Source organism: Rattus norvegicus, chromosome 5 (assembly GCF_021556685.1).
Source record: "Rattus norvegicus strain SHRSP/BbbUtx chromosome 5, alternate assembly SHRSP_T2T, whole genome shotgun sequence".
In the NCBI taxonomy this organism is placed as follows: Eukaryota; Metazoa; Chordata; class Mammalia; order Rodentia; family Muridae; genus Rattus; species Rattus norvegicus.
In genome coordinates this window covers 127,697,050-127,713,381 of record NC_141538.1, presented here as the reverse complement: position 1 = coordinate 127,713,381, position 16,332 = coordinate 127,697,050, and the positions used below count along the sequence as shown (strand labels likewise).

General features: G+C 50.6%; 1 protein-coding gene across 33 annotated transcripts in view; it reads right to left on the bottom strand.

The window, feature by feature from the left end:
- The window catches only part of Ssbp3 (single stranded DNA binding protein 3), a 141,416-nt gene that overhangs the window by 2,080 nt on the left and 123,004 nt on the right, over positions 1 to 16,332 (bottom strand). For 12 of the 33 annotated variants that reach the window (XM_087551403.1, XM_087551410.1, NM_001436597.1 and 9 more), the window contains 10 exon segments: positions 15,794 to 15,860; positions 15,628 to 15,704; positions 10,207 to 10,271; positions 9,584 to 9,632; positions 8,963 to 8,998; positions 8,393 to 8,447; positions 7,170 to 7,240; positions 1,249 to 1,327; positions 374 to 402; positions 177 to 278 (listed from right to left, as the gene is read on the bottom strand). In XM_087551403.1, the coding sequence (XP_087407529.1) occupies positions 177 to 278; positions 374 to 402; positions 1,249 to 1,327; positions 7,170 to 7,240; positions 8,393 to 8,447; positions 8,963 to 8,998; positions 9,584 to 9,632; positions 10,207 to 10,271; positions 15,628 to 15,704; positions 15,794 to 15,860 (630 nt within the window). 33 annotated transcript variants of the gene reach the window in all.

Genomic DNA, 16,332 nt, shown 5'->3' with positions numbered 1-16,332 from the left:
TTATACAGTCCCCTTGGAAGGACCAGGCAACAGAAAACAGACGACGAATGGCTGAGGCTCTGCAACTGGCTGACTGAGATAAAAGACAGCATGGCTGAGACGCAATTATAGAGCCCTCGGGCCTAAGGGAGCCACTGGGACCCAAGAACTAGAGGAGCCGGGGCTGCAGGGCTTACATTGTCGTTCTGGAAGGAGTGGAGGAAGTTCCCCCCCAGCTCGCCGTCATCCCGAGGGGTGCCTGGAGGGTTGCTAATGCCACTTATGTTGTTAGGAGAATTCTGTGGGAAGAGATGAGCAGGTGAGTCCATGTGGCCAAAGCCTGGCCTAACAGACGGGATGACATTGGGGGTGGGGGCAATAGAGTACCACTCACTTTTGGAAGTCCATCTATGTCGCCTGATCCTAAGAAGGAAGAAAAAATGGAGTCAGCATGGTGGATGTGTGTGTGTGTGTGTGTGTGTGTGTGTGTGTGTGTGTGTGTGCGCGCGCGCGATATGTAGGTACATGTTTTCATGTATGTATGTATATACATTGGGGGAGGTCAAAGATCATTGTCATGGGTTCTCTACCTTCCTTTGAGACAGGTTATTTCACTGAACCTGGATTTAACTTGCTGATTCAGCTACAGATCTCCTGTTTCTGCCTGGACAGTGCTAGTATTCTAAGTGTCCTCATGCTTAACAAATAAACACATTACTGTCTAAGCCATTTTCTCAGCCCCATTTGCTTTTTTGAAGCCAGGACCTTGCTACATAGCCCAGCCATGCCAGGAATCAGTTGTGCTCCCAGCTGGGCACCTGAGTACTCAGACTGAAGATATGCCTGCCCAGCAGGATCTCACCAGGTCTCGTGCATGCTCTAGTGAGTGCCTGAACCCCGGACTACATCTTTAGTTCATTTTCTCTTTATTTTGAAAACTGTGTGTTATCCAGGCAGGCCTAACCCTCTTGCTTCTGGTTCCTGAATGACTACAGGACATGTGTGCAAACATGCCTGGCCCGGTCCAGTTGCTGGATCACTCTTCTGTGGGGGTCTCGGCCCTCTAAGAAGGACGCTTTCCTCTCTGGAACTGTGCATACCAATTCACATTATTTATTTAGAGAGGACACCCGACCCTCATGTCCTGCTTTGGCTCAGGGCATTTGTAGGGGCCTAGTCAAGGCCAACCCTGTCATACGCCCAGGTGACCGAGGAGCTAAAGCAGAGTCCAGGCCTGGGCCGGTGGAGTATGTGTAGGTGCTGGCTTACCTAAGGATCCATTCATGTGGTGTGGCTCCATGCCTCCCATGCCGCCCATTGGGCCATCTGAGCCAGGACCCATTGGAAACTGTGGGGTAAGCAGGGCTTGGTTAGTGGGCCCAGACCTTTTGCATCCCTCTTCTGCTTCCCAAGCACCTTTGAAGGCAAAGGCCTCAGGCCCCAGGGGCTTAGCAGAGCACCTAGGATGCTCCAGGCTGATGGGCCTCCCTGTGCAGACTTAGGCCCTGGGTGCTGGTTGGCCCTCATGGCTGCCAGCCAAGTGGAGGAGCCTGAGCCTAGGTAACAGTAAAAGAGCAAACTCAGGGGAAGGAAGCAGACAAAAGCCACCAGACTCTATATACAGCCAGCTCACCAATTTCCTGGGCCACCTCACAGGACCTGATCCACTTCTGCTGAGGTGCCTGGCTCACCAGCCATGTTGCATAGAAAAGTATCTAGACTATACAGTCCAGACAAATGATTCAAACTTGTCACCTGCATGGGAAGTGCTTTGCATAGTCTCCTGGGGGGCCAGGTGGAGCAGAAAGTGGACCAGGAGCCTGTTATGGGGACCTCAGACATGTTAAGTTTCGAGGGGTATCGGGGAGGAGTATACTCCCCTATTCTGTCTGCAACTGCTAAGCTCACCCCAGAAAGGAATAGACACAAGGCCACATCTCAGGGTCCTGAAGTAAGGCTGAGCCTATGCTGGAATGGGTGCCTGTGACGCAGACTGGATAGGGAGTAGGAGGGGCTAGACATGATGTGACAGGGGGAGGACTTGGCCTGAGCTGGGTGCTGAAAACAGAACGGGGTCACACCTGTGTCACAGCCAGCCAACAGAAGAGGGGCCAGAGGGGTTGAGCTCCAAACACAGCCATAGACAAGGCATGGCTGCAGCTTCGGACATGGGCAGGGAAACCAGAACAGGCTTCAAGGAGGAGGCTGCAGAGTCTAGCAGAAATGAACAGAATCTGGGCGGAGAACAGATACAGAAGCCATTCCAGAACTGCTCTGTGGGCAACAGACCACAGGACAGGAGGCAGCACGCACACGAGTGGAGGCACTGGGGTCTTGAAATTGCAAGGCAGGGCAGGGCTTCCTGAACAGTGAGGTCCAACATCTCTGTCACCTTTCCAAGGCACAAATTTCATGCTAATTAGCCCAAATGGGGAATGGTCATCTTATTAAGCTCCTAAGACACAGCTGCCCCCAGACCAAAAAGTGTTTACAGTTGCTAACATAATACACACCACACACATGTACAAATGCACATCACTATTCTAACACAGATATGACCAACATATAAAAATCAGGGGATTCGTCATTTTCCTGATACAGGGCCTATGTAACCCCGGCTCCAAAACTCAAGAGATCTGCCTGCCTGTTTCCCAAGCTCTAGATAAAGATATACACCAACACTTCCGTCTCCAAATCAGGCAATTTTGAAATTATATATTATAAGTATATATTTCCACATAATGTTTTAGTAACTTAAAACATCCATACGTCATACAAGTGATCCATTACATTTATGGTTGGCCACTACCCCTTCAACGTCCATCACCCTCAACAGTAACCGGTCTCTTTCATGTCTATGGATTTGCTAATTCTGCACACTGTAGCCCATGGTCTCCCCTGGCTGCTCTTACCCTCTTAGCACATATCTTAGGTTGCCCCGTATCCCTGCTTATGGATGGAAGCCCAGGGCAGACCTCACTCTGCTCTGCCACACACGTCTGCTCATCATATCCGCAGGATGATTTCACCCTCAGCTCTGCAGACAGGCATTCCCACTTCTGGCAGGAATGCCCAAGTCCAACTGCAGGCTCACGCAGCCCTCTGCCCTTCCCAGTAGAGCCAAGCTGCTCTCCTTAGCAGCTGCACCATTCAGCATGCCTACTAACTAACACTGGACCAGGGCTTCTTTTCTTTACTGCAGACAAGAAGTCACTACCCATGGCTTTGATCACCACCATACTCCTCCTGTGATGTGTGTGCACAGCCCTGGCTGTCCTATAACTTAAGAGATCCACCTGCCTCTGCTTGCCAAGTGTTGGGATCAAAGGTGTGAGCCACCACCGCCTGGCCTAGCTCTGCTTTAAACAGCATTTCCTAACGGCTTCTTGTGTGTCTATGGCCTAGCTGCACCATGCTGGAGAAGCATTTATTCGCATGTTTGCCCCATTTTTTAATTGAGTTTTTTTTATTATGGAGTTATTAGAGTTCTCTACATATTTTGAGTTTAATTTTTTTTAATCACATATATTCCCTCCATTCTGTAGATTTTCTGCTTCACCTTCTCATTATCTTTCTGAGGTGACTCTGTATTGCTTGCCCTGATTGGCCTTGAACTCCTGAGTTCAAGCGATCTTCCCGCTTCAGCCTCCAGAGTAGCTACATTTACAGGTGTGCGTCAATATGCACCTGGTTTATGCACCTGGTTTAAATATTTGGGGTGTTAATGTTATTTAACTTTTATTTTTCAGCATGTGCATGGGTGCGCACACACGTGCACATAGAGGGGAATGCCCACCTGCCCGGGAAAGCTGGAGGTCAGAGCTGCGTCTCCATCACTGCTCTCTACCTCAGTTTCTGAAACAGGGTTTCTGAGCCTGGAGCTTGTTTACTCAGCCACACAGGCTGAGCTGTGAGCTCTGGGTGCCTCCTACTTCCACCTCCCCAGTGCTGGCAGCACACGCATGTAACAAACAAAATAAAGCCACGAGCTCTGGGAAATGGCATGTGGGACTGCGTGCATGCACGGCAAGCCCACCTTCCAGTCGCCAAGTACTTGTTTGTGGACTGGTGTGAGGTGGGAGGCCACCCCGTCACTTGCTGTGGTACCTCTTGTCCCATTTACGACTTCAGTCTCCTGGTTAACTTTCCAAATCAGAACACCGCCGCTTAAACAAACTGAGAGCCAGCCGGTTAGCCACAGCAGGTAGCAGCCAGGTGGACTAAGGAAAGGAGGAAGCTTTGTACATTCACTACGATGATCCTGTCCTGACATGTCCAACTTCCTTCTGCCTCTGCCTCCTCCCCAACCTCTGAAATGCCTGAAAGCTCTGGGTCATTCCTGCCTGTGAGACGAAGCACACAACCCTCCCCCAAACCCTTTTCTCACGAAGAAATGGTATTCAGCCACAGAGGACACTTGCACCTGTGAGATCCTAGCTGAAGTCCATGTGAGTTTTAAGAAAGAAATGTTTTGAGAAAGGCCTGTTTAGCTTGGCTGGCCTTGACCATGGCATTTGCTGAGTTCTTCGAAGCCTCACGCCTAAAACTGAGTCATTCTTTCCGTGTATGAGGCTGAGGACAAGCGTCGAGTTCCTTTTACTCCAATCCCTCTTCCTCCCCCTTCCAGGTTAGAGATGGACATCCTCGCCTCACACTTGTGCTGTTCTTGTGTTTTGAGACATGGTGCTCACTATACAGCCTTGGCTACTATGTAAGGCAATCCTCTTACCTCTCTGCCTCCTGGGTGCTAGGATTGTAGGTGTGAACCACCACGCCAGCTCGTCTCATATGTAAAAATAAATTGTGGGGGTTGGCTTGGTAGCTTTGGCTTTCCTGGAACTCACTTTATAGAACTCCTGCGTACTAGGACTAAAGGCATTGTTCCACCCTCCCAAAAAAACTATGGAGTTGTTAGAAACAGCATTTACCACCGTTTCTGTGGCTGCCATCTTTATTTCATGCACTGTTGTTTGTCCTACATGGGTGTTGGCATGAGGGTGCCAGAGCGTCTGGAACTGGAGTTACAGACAGTTGTGAGCTGCCATGTGGGTGCTGGGAATTCAGCCTGAGTCCTCTGGAGGAGCAGCCAGTGCTCTAACCACTGAGCAATCTCTCCGAACCCCAGTGACTGTCACCTTACAGGTATCTATCTGAGGCATTCTGTTTCTATGAAGTAAAACTTGCATGAAGTTCTTCTGCAAACTGACAAGTTACCGAAACTTTCACCGTGAGGGCTGTTGTCATAGAAACCCTTTGTGGAAGCCCAGGCACAGGGTGTGAGAGGCTCTCCTTCCATTGGTGAGAGCATTCAGATCAAGTTACCAAGCGTGATATTAAAGCTATTTGTCGAACATGCAGATCAATGAGCAAACTGGAGCTTGGCTTTGATAAGAGGACAGTTCTGCTTTCTGCAATTTCATTAAAAGCCTTTAGGAAATCAAGATAAAATAGGACTCCAGTTCTTAAATCAAAACACCTAGCAGGGGTTGGTTTTGTTTTGTTGGGTGGTGCAAGGGTCTCCTGCATGTAGGGCATGTGCTCTAACATTAAGTGTGCCTTCAGTGTACAATCCTGTGTTACAATGATGTGAGCTGTCACTGGTATTCCATAAAGAGCACTTCTATGTCCAAGGGGCTGGGACAACTGTTATCAAAATCCCTATGCTCCACACGTTGGACTTCTATTATAACCACTGCAGCTGGAACTTAGTTCTAGAGCAATCAGGGAACAGAGTTATGGCAGTGTTCAGTCCAGCCTACACTCAGCGCTATCAGGGGTGGGGTGGTCACTGTATTTGAATGGACACCAGTGTCACTTTGAAGAACAAGAAGAGCTTTTGGTTCAAAGGAGATGCCAGTCCCTACACAGTTGGGAGAGTGTGAGCTTCCCTATCCCCTTTCTCCCCACCGGAGTACCTGTCTTGATCCAGTGTAATGTTCTTGACTGTCCTCATGCTGTGTGTCACTCAGCTTACTCTGATGCTATCTGGATCACACTGGAGCTGGCACTCTCATGGTTCCTAGATTCATGACCTCGGCTCTTACACACGTGGTCACGGTATTCATAAAGCCACACGTAAACTCAGTAGCATCGTGATGCAAACTTAAACTGTAGCAGTAGGCAGAGGTCCTGAGGCCACAGCCCTTAGGCTCACAAGGCCTGAGCCATACGTAGCAGTAGCCACGGCTGTGACAATGCAACAGTGACTGTAGGTGGCAAACGACCTAAATCACCTCCATCTGACAAGAGTGTTCCCCACCCGGTCCAGTGGGCTTGGTATTCTCAGTCTTCTATACCCACTGCTACAAACAGCACATATGCTCTGAGGTGTCTCAGTATTAGTAGTAATGTCTGGACAAAAGACAACCCTAGTGAGGGGGAAGAAAGGTGAGTGGATGGGTGGGAGGGCTGCATCATACAGAGCTCCCCATATGCATTCAACACATGGCCCTGGCAAAGGAGGTAGGCCAAAGAACATGGCCTTTGAAGGCTGCTCTAAGATGAAATGTGTGTGGCATCCGATGCCAGAGGCGCAGGACAGGAGGAGGCATGTGATTATGTGCACAGGGTCCTGGACTTGTTCCTCACCACCAGACACGCTTGGCGTCGTCATCAGTGTTGGGCAGCCCACATGCAGAAATCTAATACCTGGTGTGATCTTTGTCTTTTCCCAGAAACTGGGACCACAAAACCAGAGGGTATCTCCTCTCCACAACTACAGAAACAAGGTAGAACTGTATAGGGAGGCTCTGTGGGGCACTGGAGAGGACAGAGTCGGGAGTGGAGATGAAGGAGTTGTCCTATTGGCATCAGCATGGGTTCAAAGGCTCCCCAGGCTTCACCCTTAGCATTAAGGCCCGGGGAACAGGAAGGATGGGCAAGAGGGACTACCCAAGGTGGCACAGACAGGCAGAAGAATGGGGAGCAGCCAGAGCCCCAGAAGCCCGGGGTGTTCCCTTGCTAGCATCCTCACACCTGATCCAAGGGCGAGCTCCGCCCCTCCTACCGCCCACTAGCGGTAAGAAGAGGACTGACTTGCCCAAGAGTTAATCGCTTTTCTGATGGTTTATGTTATTCATCTTTGGTAACAAATGGCTAAAATCAATTACGCTTGCTTTCCCCTCAGCTGATGAAGTTAATTATGATTTGTTATGGTATCTGGTATGTAAATGAGCAGAAAGCAGACTCACGTTAGACCGGCTGCCTCCAGGCGGCACAGGATTAATCATTGTGTAGATGTTGTCACTGGAATTTGTTGAATCTGTAGAATAGTGGAAACAGTATAGTTCAGGTGATTAATTCATTTCTTAATTAAAACAAACTCGTGGCACTTGAACTCATTCTTTTGTATTTTATCACCTAAAATTTCTTCTAAGTATCACCATCTTCTGGCTAATTTGTATTTAATGAAGATTCACAAAGTTTTTAATCACAGAAAATTCAACTGAGAAAACCATTCAACCACAAACCTGAGAATGTCAGGACATCTGGGCAGGCACAGCACAGGGACACAGATCTATCCCCTAAGCTTAGCAAGGACAGACACAAGGACACAACCTGTCTTTTCTTTCAGCCCCACCCAGGGAAGGAAAATGCAGCAAGTTTTCCAGAACCACTCTGCTAGGCTGAGGAGCCGGGGCTGGCCAGGGCCTGGGCCGCATTAACATAGGGAGTGGGTTATCGTGACCCAGTCTGAATGTAGGTCATGCTGCTCATCAATGCTGCAGAGAGGGAGCTGGAGCGGGAGCCACTCCTGCAGCAGAGCAGATTTCCTTTATGGGGAGTTGGGAGGGGAGGCTCCACCACTTCTCACCTCGCCAGGAACGACTCCTTAGGAAACCAGCTAATGATGTTCTATCAGGAGCAGAGAGCCTCCCTCTATTTTGGGCTGGGTAGGGGATGTATGCTACACTCCCAGCTGACTGCAATGCTATTCTTAGCCCGCAGACAGATAATTGTGACACTATGTATGTGTGCATGTGTGCATGCCCGCTTGTGCATGCATGCCTTCTCCAGATAAAAGAAACAGGGAAACAAGACCTCTTACACAGAGGACCAGAGGAAGCCTAGAACCCAGAACCTTGGGGTAGGGGGAGCATGTGTGATTTAGAAACCTGATCCCCAGTTGTCAGGGACCCAAAGGTCCTTTTGAAGTCACCTAGAGCAATGAGACCATGTTGTTTCAGACCTTGGCTCAATCTTGTTCTTTTCAAAGCACTGTACAGTCACATGACTGAAGCCACGCAATGGGTTGTTGGTAGTGAGGGCTCATGGCCCTTACACCCCCAGGCAGCAGTGCCTGGCAGAATATCCACTCTTACGGGCTTAGGAATCAGGGCCTGAAAAGCCATGGTCTGCAACAGAGGCCTAGCACCCAACTCCCACCGGACATTTATCCCCCAAACCCTCTTACCCGCAGGACTAGGCATGATGGGGGTTCCAGGAGGGCCGCCACCACCAGGGGGTCCCTGAGGTGAGATAAAAGCTGTCAGTACCCTGTGGTGGTAGAAGCTTGGGGAGGCCTCTATGCTACCTGTCAGTGCCCAGACCGGCCTGGTACCTAGTACTGCCTCTCTTGCACTCAGAGCTAGAGCATTCAAGCCTGAAGGAAGCTGGATTTACATGCTTCCTCTCAAGCCCAGAGGCTTCAGCAGTGGATGTACACATGCATCTGTGTGCGTGCACACACGCGCGCGCGCACACACACACACACACACACACACACACCCCAACCAGTGAAGGCCAGAGGCAGTAAATGAGAACACGAAGCCTGCTGGGTGTTTCCTGAAAAGGAGTTCCCTTCCATGTCAACTTTGGAGAAGTCTGGGCTACCCCAGGCTTGTACAAATATCTAAACACGGATAGCAATTTGGCTCCTGGGCTCAGACGTATCCTCATGAGGAATATACTAGACCCTGCATGGCTCTCCTCCCAGGCAGCTGGCCATCTGCACTAGAGAGTCAGAATCCATTGCTGCACTTACCACATAGGTTCCGGGTGATGAGGAGGAGTACGGGATCTGGAAAGAAGATTCAGGAGCCATGGATTGGAGCTGCCTTCCCTGACAGACAAGCATCGTGCCCTGTCACTTCCAAACCCACTTTGGGGCACACTCACTTATTTACGGTAGGCTTGGGAATTAGTGAATTAGTAACCTGGTCAGCTTCCAGAGGAAGAGGCCTGAGATGTGAGTCAAGCCACATTCAGTGGTCCTGGGGCCTGGTCTCCTTTCTCCCAGTCTTCGGTGGGGCCTGAGAGTAGGGTCCCAGGAGGTTTCCCAATTGGGAGAGTGGAAGAGAGCAACACCCACACCCTTCCTCTGTCTGGACCAAGCCCGCCAATCATTTCCCCCTCAATGCTAGAAACCGGAGCCATGATGCGCCTGGCACTCCAGCTCTGATCTGGGGCCTGTGAGCTGAGGGCAGGAGCACCTCTGAGGACCCCAGCACACCATGGGCTCCACCTACATGTGCCTTCTTCTTAGAAGCATCATGTGGAATCCTACTGTACTTCTCCCTCCTGATACCTCTTCCTGGCAACAGGGTTACCTAAGGCCCAGAACCTCTCTCCTGGAAAACGGCACCCTCCAGATCGGTATACTCACTGAGTTAGCACTGTTGGGATTGGGCCAGGGTCTGCCAGCTCCTGGGCCCCTAAGAGAAGGAGAGATGGGGACAATGAAAGTGGGGCTACAAACACTACAGAGTGCAGCCAGTGGGGGCAGGAGCAGGCGTCCTAGATGCCATCTGACTCAGGGGTACCAATGGGTAGTTCCACAGAAGACTTATGCACTCCTTCAAATTATATGAAAAAATTTGTAAAATATGTATTTCCAAAATTATATATAAGTATTTCTGCTTTTCCCTAGGAAGAGGGACCACTGATTCTCATAAGCACTAAGTATCAGGGCTTATTTGCATAAGGATTAAATCTTGAATCAGCCATTGAAGCTGTGCAAGCCTAAGGAAGTCACTCTACCTCTCTGGGCCTCAGAGACCTCATCACAGGCAGGGAATAACCACTCCTTACAGGAGTGGCCTGATGATTATGTGTGTGGCCAACACTGTGCCTGGCACACCACACTGTTTAAGGTCGAGCTCTCACCCTAACGATGAGGAAACTGAGGTCCAGAGAGACGCCAATGAGTGTTAAGAGTCTCCCGGGGTTCCAACAGTGGGTGGGGAGGCCACAGGCTCTGAGGCACCGGCCAGGGCCTATTTGCCTTACATGTTAATCCCAGGCATGGCGGGGCCGAGGGAGTTGGGTGGTGGTCTCATGCCGCTGCCGTAATTCTGCAACGATAACCAAGGGTCAGTCTATGAGGAGGAGAAGGGGAACCGGGAGGGAGACAAACACAGAATATAAGTGAGAGGGTTAGTCTGTGACGACAACCTGATGAGAAAAAAAATCACATTCTGTCAGAATGGACGGGACCAAGTGACAGGGACCACAATGACAACAAGCCAGCACAGAGGGACAGTCACAACAGTCAATGTGCTTGTAGGGGCTTCATGATGATTTCCCCTAAAATGTGTCTGATCAGCAAGCTGCTGTCAGCCCCTTCCCACAGGCCTCAGCAGTTAGACAGGCTGACTCTGCTACTGGACCCAATGCTGACTGGTGATCTAGGACACATTAGACTGAGGGAGAAGACAACAGAGGGAAGCAGCCCACCATGCCTCTGACCTCCAAGTGCTCAACAGCCTGCCGTACAGTCAGTCACATGGCCATTCCTCCCTTAGTGTGGACTCTGAGTAACTACAGCAGGACAGTGCCTCCATGGCCACGCCCCCAACTCTACAACCTGGGGTGCTCAGTGACTGACAGAAACAGTGTGGGAAGACAGAAGAGAACAAAGTGCACCAACTGTAAGCCTGGGCACTGCCTCTGTGGTTATCTAAGATCAGAAGGCTGGTGAGATGCTGAAGGCAATGAGACCTCCTGCGTGAGCCTTATGCACACGGTGATCTTTTACTTCGTCTGCTCTGTCCCTCTAACAACCCTCTGTAGCTGACCCCACTTTACAAAAGGAGAGCAGTAGGCCTAAGAGGGAGCGGCTGGCCAAAGCTAGTGTGGCAGACCAGAGTCTCACTCATATGCCCTGGATTTTTCCCAGAATCTCTGGCAGGAAGAAGGTGAAAACCAGGGACAGTGTTGGGTCAGACAAGCACAGACATATCCCTGAGCTAAACAGGTGACTTCACAATTGTCTCCCAAACCTCACACTGAGGGGCCCCTATTCTGCTAGGTCTCCAATGGAGGCCTCGTGTTTACAAGACTGCCTGGACAGAATACAGGCCGTGACATCCAGATGGCTGGCAACAAGTGAGGTCTACAGGGCAGACAGGCTGCAGCCAGCTCACACAGTGCCTCAGTCCCAGGACCTGCTCTGATTCGACAACCTGGATAGTAAGCAGAGGCCACAGAAAGCTGTCCTCAGCTTGGCCACTTGCTGTTGACTCCGGCAACTACACAAACAACAGTTCTCACTATGGAGGATAAAGCTGTGTCACATGTTTTGTGTGTACATGGATGTTTAACAGCCATAGCAACCCCCTTAGGCTCAGAAAATGAGGCACAGAAGGAACAGAATAGCTAGGTGCTAAGCTGGGACAAGGACCTGTTGCCAGATTCTGCCTGCAGGGTCACAACCCTGTTCAGTCTCTAAAGCAGGGACAAAGAGCCTGTTTCCTTCAGCCTTACAGGAGCCCACGCTGACTGTAAAGCATTGGTTCTGACCCCTTAGTAAGGGGTGCTTGGTCACTTGATGACAGCAGCAGACCCAGATTGCTTCTACCCAATTCTGCCCCTCACTGCAAGTCAGTTCATCATGGTGCATGAGAACTGGTTCATGAGAAAGATCTTCTAGATGCCCCCTCCCCGCACCCCAAGAGGCAAACAGCGAGCTCCACGGCTAAATGAGGTCAGGATGGTGCTACAGCATAAAGTGTGCGTCAAAAGAGGGCTGGCTATCTAGACTTGCAGCCTGCTGCCTGAGGGGAGACACAGCAGAGGATTCGAACCCTATCCAGTTTGCTAACAAGTTGGTATCCCTCACAGAGCCCTAGCAAGTCTCCCTCCTCAGATGCCAAGCCGGAAGGGCCATTGCACACACCTCCCACTTCACAGATGACAACCTAGAGGCTCAGAAAGGCTAGACACTTGCCCACAGCCACTTAGTAAGCAAGACAGGAAGGGAAGCTGAGCTGAAACCAGGTTTTGGGACCAAGTTTCCAATCAGAAGCACTAGCTTTGCATACGGGGCTGAAAGACCAGGACCCAGGGCTCTGATCTGCTGGAGGTGACTGGGTCCCTAACAGGAGCCGTCCCTCACCCTCATCAGCACCACAGGGCTTCATTCCTCATTCCTAGCTGGAGAAGAGGTACCTGCTCCACAGTTATGAGGGACTAGAGGGACATGACTGATGTCTACAGGAGAGTGGACTCTCTCACACTTCCTCTGCCTCCCTTGTTCTGGTTTTATCTTCAAACAGAGCCACCTGTTACTAGACTCCCCTGTAGAGGAACCTGAAGCTATAACACAGTCTCCCAGGCTGATCCCCAGATCTTGCCTTTAGCCAGGATTCTTGGTGACAGGTGGTTCCCCAGTGCCTGCCTCAATCCCTCACTTAGCCTCGGGTGATCTACATAGGATAAGTGGTCCTTCCGAAGCTCTGAGCTTGTATCAGCTATGGGTCTTTGGGGCCCCAGGGGATTCTTTTTCTCCAGATGGCACAGGACTGTCCTTGGAGAATCAAGAATATCCTCTACCTGAACTTCTGAAAATACACCCCACCCCACCCCAGGATGGTAGTGTGGTTCTAGTCAGACCAGAACTGCCAAATTTGGGGCCTTGGGTTGGTTGGTGCCCACTGGGCTTCAGGGGTCTTCAACCTGCTTTACCAAAGTAACCGAGATTTAGCTCTGTCTATGAATTCACTCTACAGAATGTGGACAACAGGGCCCTCAGGACCTCATGCTGTCATCCATGAAGCACTGTCTTTTTCCCACTGCACACTAAAACCACTGCAGGCCCTAGAGGAAAAGCACAGGGGACAACTGTCTGCTCACACCTTTGGATTAAAACAGGATACAGGGCCAAAAACTAGAGTGCCAGTCTACCTATAAAATAGTTCTCAGACCACAGCATAGCTGTATCCCAACCCCTTCCAGAAAGTTGTAGAGGGATCAGTGATCAAATACATTCTGCTACCTCACTAAGAAATCCTACAAGTGGCATCCCACCTTTATGTCTGACCTCACAGTGTAGCAAGACTAATATAGCAGTGCTCAATTATGCTTCCCAAGAGGCAGGCTGCCCTATAACCACCTCCAGCCGCCAGAAAACAGAATGTACATCATGCAGAAAGGGAACAGTGGATCCACAGTCATTTTCTTGCCCTGCCTCAGAAGGTGTTACCTCTTGGCAACACATTTTGCAAACAGGATTAAGAGTTGAATCAGTACCAGTCAGTATCTCCCAGTACCAAGTTCAAGGTCACTCCTCTTGTCTGTTACTGTGCTTGGGCATTAGCCTCAGCAGTCAAGTAACACTAAAGCACCCAGAGGAAAAAGTAGGCCTGTCCTCTCCTATGCGAAGCTTTGAGATATGTGGTGCTTTAAAGAGAAAGGTCACCATAGGCTCATGTGTGGTTCCCAGTTAGTAGAACTGTCTGGAAGGATCAGGCGGTGTGGCCTTGTTGGAGTAGGCACACCTTGTTGAGGATGTGTGTCATACCAGGCCCAGTCTCTCTGTCTGCCACCTGCAGATGAGACATGAGTTCTCAGCTACTGCTCCAATGCCAGGGCTGCCTGCCTGCCTGCCACCAAGCTCACCGTCATGACGATCATGAACTAACCCTCAGAAAATGTAAGCAAGTCCCAACTAAATACCTTTCTTTATCAGTTGCCTTGGTCATGATGTTTCTTCACAGTAACTGAACAGTAACTAAGACAGGGTCCACGTAAGTGCTGGACTACTACTGTGAGACATACTGGAGTCTCACTCCAGGTCTGCAAGGTTTTTGTTGTTTTAAGGCATGTTCTCATGTAGCCCAGACTGGACTCAAACTCACTGTGGAGTTGAGAATGACTTCAACCTCTGATTCTCCTCTAGTGCTGGGGTTATAGCTAGGCCCCACGAACGCCAAGTACTCTACCTACCGAGCTTACATTCCCAGTCCCTGTAAGTCTTGTTTTTCAGTTTTATTGTCTGTGATGTTGGGCATGGAACCAAGGGCTATGTGTGCTAGGCAACAGCTCTGCCCTCACTGCCCCACGGCCCTCCCTCGGCCTTACCGTGAGGCCTAATAAACTGCTAATGACAGCCAGGAAAGACAATAAGCTTACTCAAACCGAAACAGCTGAGGTCCTGAACATTGGTTTAAGTTCTGTTCTTGTTTTGTTTCCCCAGTTGACCTAGAACTTGCTCTGTGGTCAGAGCCTTACTATGTAGTAGTGACAACCCAGGAACTCACAGGAGCTCCAGTTGCCTCCAACTCCCCTCTGAGCGCTGGGATTAAACATGTACACACCCAGCAGTTTTAACTTCTCCACGGGGGGCCAAGGCACAGGGATCACATCAGCTCTGAGTACTTTCAGCTCCCTACAGTGTGGATACTGTGCTTATTCATCTGAGAGACGTAGCTGCTGAGCCTCTCAGAGGCCCCATGAGGAAACAAGATCTCACACAGCATCACTCAGATCCCCGAAAAGCCAAAACCTGTCGATCCTCACCAGCGGTGAATTCCACATTGGTCAGGCCAAGCCCTCCGAGGACAGAGACCCATTCTGACTCTTTGACATGATGTGCTTTGAAATGCTGGCCTCTGCCCTGTTTAAGGACAGTCCTGTGGTCAGCTTGAGATGACAGGAGGGGGAAAACATGAACTATGGGAAACTTGAGGAAGACTAAAACAAGACCTCTCAAGTCTCAACTGCTTCCTTCCCTTTACCCTAAGATCTTTCAACACCACAGAAAAGGGAGCAGGTTGGTTTGCTAGGGGTCTGGGAATGACCGGATGGTTTCCAGGTCTGTAGTTTCCCTATGAAAGTGAGCACATAGGACAGGAGGGTACAACTTCAGCCCCAGGGGAGCTGGAGACCCGAGGAGGGGACCCAAAGATGTCCATCACCTATAACAAAGAGAGGGAGGGACAGCGTACAGCCTCCAAGGATCAGAGCCCAGGAGCAGTGAAGTTAGCTGTGGGGAGCTGAGGAGCATGGCTGGCCACATCCCGTGGGAACAGAGACTTTCACAGTAGATGGTGAAAGTACCTGGGCTCCCCAGAAGTCAAAGTGCCTCATAAAGGCCATCATCATCCCTTACTTGACTCAAGTTACAAGGTGGTCCTGGATCCCCTTAAGGTTGTTCCATTCTGGGAGGGAAGTGGCTTTTGATTCCTGAAGATCCCACATCACAGCTTGTGACGCCCACCCTGGAGGGCTCTGCTACCCAGATAGCTCGCTGGGGTTTTATTCCTACTCAGCATCCTGCAGACAGGGAGGGGAGCCAGGCACCTGAATGAGCCCTTCCTTTCAACTGAGAGCCAGCAATGTGGAGACTGACAGACTATGGAAAAAGGAGAGAAGGCGGGGGCACACAGATGACAGGGGGACAGATGGACAGACAGACAAGTAGCTGCTTACCTGTGGGCCAGGCCCCATGGGCCCCATGCCTCGGGGAGGGTTCATTCTCTGCATTGACCCTCCCATGTTGGGGTGACCTGTGTAGAAGACAGGTGAGTTGTGTTAGGAGCAGAGCAAAGAGGAGGCCCCAACACTGTAGTCCACACCACGCTGCCTGCCCTTCTACCTTGTTGTCGTGTGGGATCCATGGAATTGGGCAGCAATGGCTGTGTCCCAGGAACTCCTCCTGGAGGCTGAAAGAGACATATGACACATAGCCTGAGTCACCATTTACAGAGACAGGATGCTGTTGGGGTTGGTGGGGGGGGGGGGGGGAGAGATATGCATCTGCCTGCCTCACCCTGCTCCTCCAACCTGGCCATATGGGGCTAACTCATGGCCTGCCTGAGACCATCAGTGCAAGCTGGGTAGGGTTCCCCAGTGCTGGAGAGCATGGCAGACAGTTCCTGCAAGCATTAGTCGGAACTGTCGCACTGGATGGGAGTACAGTGGGGAGCTCAGCTCTCCATGTGAACCTGCACCTGCATCCTGAACAAGGCATACTCTGGATCTGCTGCTCACCCCCACCCAAAGGGCAGAATATGAACCCCAGGGGCTATAGTTTAAGTCCAGCCCTACCACCTTTCTTTTACTTTAAAGATGCAACAAGAACTTAGAGAAGCCACTGTTTAAAACTATTACCACAGGGAGGCCTTTAAAAGGTGA